The 11,784-nt window shown below is 39.3% G+C and overlaps 1 protein-coding gene across 1 annotated transcript in view; it reads right to left on the reverse strand.

Annotated features, from left to right (window-relative positions):
* DEPTOR (DEP domain containing MTOR-interacting protein) overlaps positions 1 to 11,784 on the reverse strand; it is a 161,258-nt gene that overhangs the window by 85,602 nt on the left and 63,872 nt on the right. Inside the window, exon 4 of the mRNA XM_006769091.2 lies at positions 3,015 to 3,193. Within this exon, the coding sequence (XP_006769154.1) occupies positions 3,015 to 3,193 (179 nt within the window). The remainder of the gene's footprint in view (positions 1 to 3,014; positions 3,194 to 11,784) is intronic.

Genomic DNA, 11,784 nt, shown 5'->3' on the forward strand with positions numbered 1-11,784 from the left:
GAAGGAATACCAAATGAGATCCTTTTGTTCACTTCGCCTTAGAAACTAAACTAAGACTTCTGCTTTTTAATGACAAGTGAATCCTAAAGGATTTGCCATAAAATAAATGAGGCAATTACAATGCACCCAATGAGCAAGTACAGTGGACAGCACAGGCTGCCATCACAATGTCAAAGTGTCCCGTGCATCCCAGCATGCGACTAATGTTTTCAAGACAAATAAGGACATTATTTATTAATATACAAGGTCTCCTGATATTAATGAATGTATCTCAGTCTTTCCAAATGAAAATATATTTTAGACACTGGGGGGTAGGGGAGGCCAGGGGTTTGTCAAGGGCAGGGGGGAAAAGGAGACATATGTAATACTCTTTGTAATACTTTAAGCAATAAATAATTTAAAATTAAATAAATAAATAAAATAAAATATAAGTCGGATTCAGCAGAACATGGGCAGGATCAGAGAGTCTGAATTTCTATCATGCTCCCAGTGACACTCTGGGTCCATGGACCACACTTTGAGTAGTAAGAGTCTAGTCTAGTCTATTTAAAATAATTTTTATTGCTGGAATGGCTTTCTAAATTTATTTCATAGCCCAGTAAAGAAAGAGTTGCAATCTGCTGTTCGTAAAACACAGTTCCAAGTAATTTCAAAAGTTTCTTTCATCTTTCTCTATAATTCCGCTGTTATCTTCCTAGCCTTGGGAAGAGAAGTCTTAGGCCTACACAGAAGAGGGGGCAGGGAGTTCAAAGGAAGAATGTCTCAAGTATTACCTTTCAACTTGGCTTAGGCTGAAATTCCTATCTGATTCCTAGCCTTTTTCTCACCGTTCTGAGCCTACACCTTGCCGTTATGTTAATAAATTTTTGAGCACTTGTTAAAAACAGAACACTGAACCAAGTATTTTATATCTAATTCCATATACTCCTGCAACCACTCTATGCAGGGATTCCCATTTCACAGATGACAGGAGGTTATTAGCTAATAACTGGTAGAGCTGGTGTTCCAGAGATTATGTTCTTGTGACAGCCAGCCTCCAAGATGGTTCCAATGATCCTTGCCTCCTGGTGTTCACACTGAAGAGAGCTGACCTGGTAAGCAATAGAGTACTGAGGAAGTGACAGTGTGTGACTTTCTAGGCTCAGTTAGAAAACACTGTGGCTTCTTTCTTGCACTCTGTTGGACAACTCCCTCTAGAAGAAGCCAAGTTGCCATGTCATGAGAATTCTCAAGCAGCCTTATGAAGAAGTCTACACAGCAATGGACTGACACTTCCTGCCAACAACCAGCACCAACTTGTTAGGCACACAAGTGAGCCACTGTGGGAGTAGATACTCCATCCAGCCTGTCAAGCTTTCAGGTAGCCCCACTGATTATATATATATTTGATATTATATATATATACACATATATATACATATATATATATTTATTGTTGATAGTCTTACAGATATTTCCCATTGTCCCCTCTTTTAACCCCCTCCTCTCAGCCCCTACTCCCCTCCCTCGCCCTGCCCAGGTCTTCACTACCCTATCGCCCATGTCCATGGGCTATGCATATAAGTATATAAGTTCTTTGGTTTATGTCTTCTTGTCCCCTTAACCCCCACATCAAGGTATGTCAGTCTGTTCCATGCTTCCATACTTTGGATCTTATTTTGGTGGTCAATTCATTTTGTTCGTTAGATTCCGCAAATAAGTGAGGTCATGTGATATTTGTCTTTCTCAGATTGGCTTATTTCACTTAGCATAATATTTTCCAGGTCCATCCATGCTGTCCCAAAGGGTAAGAAATCCCTCTTTTTTATAGCTGTATAGTATTTCATAGTGTAAATGTCCCACAGTCCACTGACATCTTGATTACAACCTCATGAAGACCTCAAGAGAGATCCACCCAGCTAAGTCACTCCCAAATTCCTGACCCACAGAAACTGTGTGAGAAAATATTATTTCTTATTATTTTCTGCCATTAAGTTTTGGGGTCATTTCCTATGCAATAGATAACTAATCTAGTTCTTAGCCATAGGTTATATTGCATCATTATGATTCAGCCCAAAAAGGAAAGTGAAAGTTTTATGAAGGTCATTTGGATTACTTCTTCACTGTGGCAGCTCATACCATGCATGGTTCAGCAAATTTTCTTTCTTTTTTAATTTAAAATGTATTTTTCAATTAAAGTTTACATTCATATTATTTTGCATTAATTTCAGGTATACAGCATAGTGGTGAGACAATCATATACTTTACAAAGTGTTCCCCCCTGATATTTCCAGTACCCACCTGGTATGCATAGTTATTGCAATATTATTAACTATATTTCCTAGGCTGTACCCCTGTGAATATTTTGCAATCATCAACTTGTACTTCACATTTTCCACCCAGTTCCCCTAAGTCCTTTCTCTGTTTCAGCAAATTTTCATTCTCCCCTTGCAACCAACATTGTGAGAAGCATTAATTCCCCTTCAGACCTGACCAGATTAGTTCCTGTAGTCAGCTGGGTATGGGAGTAATGTTAAATCATTTCGAATATAACTTTTTAGAGATGCTACATACAGCCGTGGGCAAACTTCGGCCCACGGGCCGGATCCAGTCCATTTGAAATGAATAAAACTTAAAAAAAAAAAGACCGTACCCTTTTATGTAATGATGTTTACTTTGAATTTATATTAGTTCACACAAACACTCCATCCATGCTTTTGTTCTGGCCCTCCGGTCCAGTTTAAGAACCCATTGTGGCCCTCAAGTCAAAAAGTTTGCCCACCCTTGTAAGGATCTGCCTGCCCTCTTTAGCTTCTTCCCTCATTTGTAAAAATAATATATCCCAAAGAGTGGAAGTTCGTTTAGCCTGGGTCCCAAAATGAGAAGGCATGGAACTTGACCTCTAGCTAAGCTTAGCCCATGCAGAGGCACAGTTGACTTATAGACCAATGAGTGAGAAGTAAATGTTTATAGTGGTAATCCATAAGATTTCAGGTTTGCTTGTTACCACACCAAAAACTGACCCGTACACTCACCATGCTGTATGATGCCATACTCCATAAGCCGGTGGCACAGTTGCTCTGCCTCTTTCCTTGTGGTGGCCTCCCCTTCCTGAACCAGCCAATCCAGGAATTCAGATGCCATGAAGGTGCGCTCATACTTGACCCCCTCCTCTTCCCGGGGCTGTAGGAGTGTGTGTTCAGGGCTCATCAGCCTGGGAGGGAAAAAGGGACAAAAAGTAAACCTATACAAAAGGAAAAGAGCTCATTTGAAATCCTACATCATAGGCTTCTGGGTGGCATCACGGCAAAGTTGTCAGACAGACAGATATGGCTGTCATGTGCTGCCACAAATGTAATTTTTAAGAGAAGGATCTGCTTCAGATGTGAACAAGATGCTTTTTCTCCTAGTAATTAGAGAAAAAAACAAAAACTGAAAATTCCATGGAAACTTTAGCATTAGCAGATTGCATTTGGTTTAGCCATCTTGAAAAGGAGTTACAATTTACTGACTAAGTCCCACCCTACCTTTCTACAAAGGCTAATATTTCTTTCCCAAAGGCATTAGTCCATTTCCCAAATTGCTGTTCTATTTTGCTGTGGACTGAAGGTCTGTGTCTTTCCAAAATTCATATACTGAAATGGTAATGCCCAATGTGATGGTATTTAGAGATGGGGCCTTTGGGAGGTGATTATTTCATGAAGTCGGGGCTCCCATGATGAGATTACCGCACTTACAAGAAGAGCTACAAGAGCCTGGCCACCAGATAGCTCAGTTGGTTAGAGCATCGTCTCAATAAACCATACTTGTGGGTTCAATCCCTGGTCAGGGCACATTCAAGAATCAACCAGGGAATGCATAAATAAATGGAACAACAAATCAATGTTTCTCTCTCTCTCTCTCTCTCACACACACACACACACACACACACACACACACACACACGAAAGAAATAGCTACAAGGCTGCTTTCCCAGGGTTAGTAACAACTGAGTTGGTGTGAGCAATAAGAATTATATTTGAAATAATAATGACTAGGCCCTTCTTAGAAGATGGAAAGGACAGCTGCTACATATACATCAACACTAGTGACAAAATCATAAGACATTCTCTAGTCTCATGCTTCTTCCCAATACAACTCCACTGTTTCTCCCATCAAAAAATTGAGTCTACTTCTTCTTCCCTTGAACCTGGGCTGGCTTTGTGAACTGCACTGACCAGCTGCATGCAGCAGAAATGACATATGAGACTTGCAGCTCCCACCGTCACCCCCTTGTAATGCCATGATGAGACAGCCATGTAAGAAAGCAAGTCCCACCTGGTGGAGGTAAAGAGTCACAGAGAGAATTGAGATGCTCAGGCGATAGCCAGCACCAATTCTCGGACATGTGAATGAGACCATCCGGAACTTCCTGCCCAGGTGACTCTCCAACAACCATATGAATGAGCCCGAGATGAAGCCCATAAGGGGAACTCCACATAACCCACAGAATCCAGAGAAATAAGACATCATTGTTGCCTTAAACTACTAAGTTTGGGGGTGAATTGTTTTACAGGAAGAGATAACATTCATACCAATGGGCAATGGCAAAAAGATGTAAAAATCCAGAAAAAGAGACACGTCACACCACACGGAAAGTACTGAAGGAACAATGAACAAATACTGGAAGGTTCTGCAGCAATCAAAAATAATCTATGCACCCCTATGTTCATAGCAGCACAATTTACAATAGCTAGGATTTGGAAACAGCCCAAGTGCCCATCAGCAGATGAGTGGATAAAAAAGCTGTGGTACATTTACACAAAGGAAAACTATGCAGCTATAAAAAAAAAAAGAAGAAGAAACTCTTACCATTTGCAACAGCATGGATGGACCTGGAGAGTATTATGCTAAGCAAATGAAGGCAGTTTTGAGAAAGGTAAGCATCACATGATCTCTCTCAGATGTGGAATCTAATGAACAAAATAAACTGATGAACAAAATAGATCCAGAGACATAGAAGCTTGGAACAGACTGTGGAATCTCAGAGGGAAGGCCGGGTGTGGTGGGGAGAGATTAACCTGGGAATTTATATGCATATATGCATAACCCATGGACACAGACAATAGTGTGGTGAAGGCCTGGGAGGGGCAGGTGCAGGGTAGAGGGGGTCAATGGGGAAAAAAAAACGCACAAAGAAGACAGCTGTAATACTTTCAACAATAAAGATAAATTTTAAAGAAAAGAAGAAAATAGTGAAGGTTCTGCATGGAATAAAGCCACATAGAGGTAGACCTGGGAGCCTACATTGGTAATGGGACTCTAGAAAGGAGAACTGAAGAGCCCAAATAGGAATACCACCATTTCCTCATTTCTTTTGACCCTCAAATAAGGTATTTTGGAGTGAAAATAAACTAAAATTAGCCTCCTAAGGTTTCCAGTTTCGTACATTATTTCCTCTAAGAAGCTGTGTCCAATTTCACAAATATGGACCACGTGCCCCTTCCCAAGTCCCTTTTCAGAGCCCTAGGGGAATAGCCTACTCATAATTGTAAGCTTTCAGACAAAAAGGTTTACAGATGTTTCTAGCACAATAGGTGCTCAAAAAGTATTTCCTGAATGAACGAATGAAGCTCATTTTTATGCATTGCCCTGTTATGCTAAGAGAAGAATTAAAAACGACCCCCTTAGGATGACCCTGTTCGGAGGTGAGATGAATCAAGAGTCTCCACCTTAGCGATTTAAGATGCAGACACAGACGCCTGGCCTTTATCTCTGTTTCTAACCACTCTTCCAGCTCAGAGATTTTTCCTTTCAGGGTGGCGGGGGGACAAGTGGATGCAAGTTTACTGGTGTCACTTCTTATAATCAGAAACATGACCTGTCAGTCCCCTAGAGCTCCTGCTAAGTAGCTGGTGGCCCCCAGACAAGTGGTTGGTCAGCTGCTGCTGCCAAGAAAAGAGACCAGTTGGCAGGCCTGCCTGGATTAGCTCAGCTTGCCACGTTATTAAAACATGCACCACCACCCTTCGCTCTTCCTTATTTCATTTCCTCTTAAAATCAAGTCAGGTTCCTCTCTTTAAGACAAAGCCTTTCATGGGATTTGATTTTAGTATTCATATGTAGTGACAGTGTTAAAGTAAGAATTTGATTTAGTATTTGTTCCAATTATGTTTTGCTATGTAACAAGCTATTCCTAAACTTGGTGATTTTAAACAACCACCATTTAATTATATCTCAAGATTCTGTGGGTTGCCTGGGGCTCAACTGGGCAGGTCCACTATCAGTCTTGCTAGAGGTAACTCATGCAATTGCAGGCACACGGTGGCCAGGACAGGGGTGTCTGGCCCTGTGTTACTCCTAAGTCAACATAGCTTTTCTTTCCGGTGAGGCAGGCTGAACACTGAGGCAGAGTTGGAGAGGACGCAGTTACTGCCAGGACATTTTTGTAGTTTTATTGTGGTTATAATTCACTTACCATGCAATTAACATTTCATATGTACAATTCAATGGTATTTGGTATATAAAGAGAGTTGGATATATCACATTCACATACAAATTTTTGTGTGGATGTACATTTCATTTCTCTTGGACAGAAACCTAGAAGTGGAATTGCTGGATCATATTGTAGCTCTATACAGTTTTTGGAGAAACTACCAAACTATTTCCCAAAGTAGTTGTTCCATTTTACATTCCTCCAGTAAAGTAATGAGTTTTAATTTCTCCTCATCCTCACCAACATTTATAATTTTTTTCTGTTTTTGTTATGGCCAGACTAGTAGGTGTGGAATCTCAATGTGGTTTTGATTGGCATTTTCCTAATAATTAATGATGTTGAGCATGTTTTCATGTGCTTATTTGTCCATTTGTGGAAAAATGTCTATTCAGACCCTTCCCCACTTTTAAATTAGATTGCTTGTCTTTTTATTATTAAATTTTAAGTGGTCTTTGAATATTCAAGATGCAAGTCCTTTATCAGACATATGATCTGCGAACACTTTCGTCCATTTTGTGGGTTGCTTTTCACTTTCTTGGTGGTATTGCCTTAGTCTAAAAGTTTCTAATTTTGATATCATCTATTTTATCCATTTCTCTCTTTTGTCACATGTGTTTTTGGTGTCACCTTTTGGAAGCCCATGAAGATTTACTCCTAAGTTTTTATCTAATTATTTCATAGTTTTAGTTCTACAATCCATTTTGAGTTAATGTTTCTATAAGACATGCGGTAAGAGTCCAACCTCATTCCTTTATATGCAGCTGTTCTCTTGTCCCAGTACCATTTGTTGAAATGACCATGCATTCCCCATTGAATTATCTTGGCACTCTCGTCAAATATCAGTTAACCATGCCAGGCCTTCTTAATGCCTAAGTTCAAAAGACACAGATGTCAACTGCCCTGAATTACTAGTATATTTGTTAAAGCCATCAGACACATGAAGAGGGGACACATATACCATCTCTTCATGGAAAGAACAATATGCACAGATAGCAAAAGGTGGAAATGTTTGGGGCCATCTCTGGAGACTAGCTACTATACGGCTTTATTTTAATTTGTCAGCTGAAAGGCAATTTCGGTATGTATAACTCATTCACAGTTTTATGTTGTCTCTTCCTCATTTATTTAATATTTTTTTACTTAAAGTGTGGGATAGTTTTATTTTTTGGGGGGGGCGGGGGGATAGTTTTAAAGGCATGCAATCTAAAGGCAAACAGCTTCAAATCCTAACTCTGCACACTTGTTAGCTAGATGACTCTCTTTTCCAAGTATAAGATGGGGTTAATAATGGTGCATCCTTGAGCAGTTGTGTAGCTTAAGTGTGATAGTGCAGGAAAAGCTTCAGTCATGGTCCCAGTACACCATAAACACTGAATACACTTCAGCCATGATGAAGATGGTGATGATGATGATGACAATAAAAAGTTTTCTAGATGGAGCCATTATTCAAGAAAGCCAAACACCTTTCTTTGTGGCAAAATGAACTAAGATTGTGTATTTCCACAGATAAGAATAACAGTTCCATTTTAATTAGTCATCAGAAATGTGTATGATGCTCTGAAACTCTTAGATTTGATGAAACAAATTCATCTTTAGTCAAAATTGTCCTGTGCTGGCCTATAATCAGGACATAAAGCCACAGGCTTTTCAAGGTGTCAGGCATGAACACTACTCACCTCATGCAAGTACTCACCAGATGTTGAGCGTGCATGTGAGCTGACTGCAACCTTTCCTGGATATACTTGACTCAGATTTCCCAGACTCTCTTTACCCCAGGGGAAGGCAGCATTACAATAGAAGGAACTGCTACATTTAGGGGCCAGTACAGGAATAGAAAGAAGCTGATAGCGATCTCCTTGTACATTGAAAAAAAATTTCAAAAGAGCTGAAAAGGCCCTATATAACGTGGGAACATTTGTGAATAGTATACAAGGGCCCAAGCTAGAGAGGGAGTCAAAATGACCCATGGGCTATTACACCAAAAACATGTTTTAGATTTTAGAGAAAATGCTTTTAGAAAAGTCATGTGTTAATGAAATGATATATTATTTTTAAAGCAAAGCATACAACTCTATATACATAATAACTATTAAAAATTAAAAACACATTCATCCAAATAGTAAAAGTGCTACTCACCCCTGGGGGGTAAAGTATGAATAATTTTTCCCTTCTCTCTTAATAGAATTCTCTATTACTCAAATTATTCCCCAGAGAGAGTGTATGAAGTACACTAGGGAGATGTTATCAATAAAAAAGTAATGTTAAGGTTAAGTTTATGTTTAACCAAATGACTTGTTCCTCACAAAATACTTATGTTAATTCCCTAAATAAAGTAGCTCCCAAAGTACAGATTATGTATTTATATGTATGTTTCCAACATACACTTTGAATGTATAACATTGACTCATATGATTAGCAAGAAAGTATTAATTAGGGAGAAATGCTTACATGAGCACTGGTATTTAGGAGCACTGCACTATTATCTATAGAACAGACGTAATACAGATTGACATAATTTTCATAATAATTAGGTTTGAAACTAGTAAACAGAAAGCTGTCCGGGTAATATTTATGAGTAAAAATATTACATACTTGAAAAGGTAAGGGAAAGGGAGGAAAAACAGCATTTTACACTCTTTGCCAACAAATCCTTTACCTTCCTTCACTCATCTCCACATTATACACTGAATGAAACACACTCATTTTCATCTTCATTCCTTACTAAGGCTATTCCCTCACATCCCCCCTCCTTCTTTTTCTTGGGGAAATCCAAACTATTCTTTAAAAAGGGGGGTGGGGGACTCATTGTACAGCGATACAGGCTGTTCACTGCACCAGGGAACCTGGCTTCAGGGAAACACAAGAGCCAAAATCCAACCCCAGTTCCTCAAGGGCAGTTCTGTGTGGACATGAGAGACTGCACCAGCTTGAAGGCAAGGTCAAAAGGAGCCTGGTTCTTATTTGCATAAAGGCACTAAATGAGAGAGTGGGGTTCTGTGTTAAAAGGCTAGATCTAACCCCAGTTTGAAAGTACAACTAGCCCTGCTCGAGTGGCTCTATGGTTAAGCGTCGACCTATGAACCAAGAGGTCATGGTTTGATTCCCCATCAGTGTATATTCCCCAGGCTGCAGGCTCGATCCTTAGTAGGGGGCATGCCGGAGAAAACCAATCGATGATTCTCTCTCATCATTGTTTCTATCTCTCTCTCTCTCCCTCTCCCTTCCTCCCTGAAATCAATAAACTTTTTTTTTTAAAGAGAAAGAAAGAAAGTACTCCAACTAAAGAGCAATCAATACAGACCTGGCCTGTATGGTTCAGTGGATAGGGTGTCAGCCCCAGCACCAAATTATTACAGGTTCAATTCCTAGTCAAAATACACATCAATCTTTCTCTCTTTCTCTCCCACAACCTCCCTCCCCCTTCCACTCTCTAAAAATCAATGGAAAAAATATCCCTGGGTGAGGATTAACCAAAACAACAACAACAAAAACCCAATCAATACAGACCTCTCTCTCTCTTTTTTTTAACTTAAAGACAGTACCATGGTTTCTATAGCCTCTCCATTTTTAATGCACTATATTGACCCCTCCAGCTAAACTAGAAACTTCTGAAGGATAGACACCTCATATTAAATGCTTTTTATTTCTCAGAAAAACCAGCCCAGGGAAGGAGTATATATTCGGTGTTTAATAAATATTTGTTCAGCAACTAACTGGAAACTAAGACTACTATAAGCAAGAGTCCTGGAGAGTGCCAGATGTCTTTGAAGGTAAAAACCCTTCCTCTTTGCTTGCTATTTTAAATTTGCTAGAAGCCAGAACTTTTTAGTGCTGGTCTTATGCCCTGAAGTGACTGAGATTTTGGAATCTAAGTTGTAATTTTCACATTCTCCATGGTTTTGAGTGTTGTCTTGTTAAACATTTTCAGAACTTGAATTAGCTTCAGATAGAAGCTGAGTGCAGAGCCCAAGTCCACGGCTCTCCTAAAAGGCTGCATTCAACTCTGGTTTCATAACCATCAAATTACACAAGAAGGGGAGACACCAAGCACTTTCATGATGAATTCAAATCCCTGTTAGCCTTTCAAACATCTGTCAAGGGAAGCTGGGTTCTAAAACATATTATAAAAGCTCTTTTTAAGGAAATGGTTGTTATTTATTTTGGAAGCTTCCATAATTATTCGAAAATAGAAGGATTTGTTGCCAGAAACAAAGAAAGAAAGGGGATTGAAGAAAAACTTTAGGGGGAGTAAGATGAAGTAATGAAGAAAAATTTAAGACAACACCACCTAGGAAAATATGAATATATACATATGAATATATTTTAAAAAGGTAAAAAAAGTGATTAAAAAAAAGGTGAACATAATGACAAGTAGGGACAGGTTAAAAGGCTGGTGACAGCAGAACAGTTCTGTCCTGCATGTTTGTGGAAATGGTGTGAAAGAGGAAGGGAAACAGTCTCTGCTATTTTTTAAATCAAGGTTTCAAATTGTATAATCATAAGTCTACCTCTCTCAAAGCAGATTTAAAATCATGGCCTTGAGATGTTTATGGTCAACTGATTTTTTTTAAATATGTTTTTATTGATTTCAGAGAGAGGAAAGGAATGAAATACCTAAATCTACCAGAGGGAGCTTTAAAGCTCCAGGTTAAGCAGAAATGGAAGTTGGCTTTGAGACAGTGAAAGGATATGGGCTCAAGGCACAGCCAGTACAAATGCATTGTGTAAGGAGGGATCAGGTCAAGCAGCTCAGTGTTGAGTAAGGTCAGGATGGGGCAGGGGTGGGGATGGTTGTGACCACAAAGTAGATGGAGATAAGCTTGAGAGATAGGCAGCCATTCAGTCAGAAAGGCTTCAGATCCTATGGGTGACAGAGTAGATAAACTCTGAGCTCAGGCGTGTCAATGAGGATGACAAAGATGACACATAAAACATATTATAAAAGCTCTTTTTAAGGAAATGGTTGTTATTTATTTTGGAAGCTTCCATAATTATTCGAAAATAGAAGGATTTGTTGCCAGAAACAAAGAAAGAAAGGGGATTGAAGAAAAACTTTAGGGGGAGTAAGATGAAGTAATGAAGAAAAATTTAAGACAACACCACCTAGGAAAATATGAATATATACATATGAATATATTTTAAGTTCAGCCCCATGATGAAGTTCAGTCCCCGTTTGGCTTTTTTTTATGGCAACAGTGCTTTCAACTCAACAACTGTATCAGCACTTAATAAAGAACCCCCCTGGGCTGGTTACTGGATATACACGAATAAGTCAAGGTTCCTTCTCTGGAAGACCAGGAGGAAACAAGGTAAACAAAGTTCTTGAAAGT

This window comes from Myotis davidii, unplaced genomic scaffold (genome assembly GCF_000327345.1).
Source record: "Myotis davidii unplaced genomic scaffold, ASM32734v1 scaffold1, whole genome shotgun sequence".
Classification (NCBI taxonomy): domain Eukaryota; kingdom Metazoa; phylum Chordata; class Mammalia; order Chiroptera; family Vespertilionidae; genus Myotis; species Myotis davidii.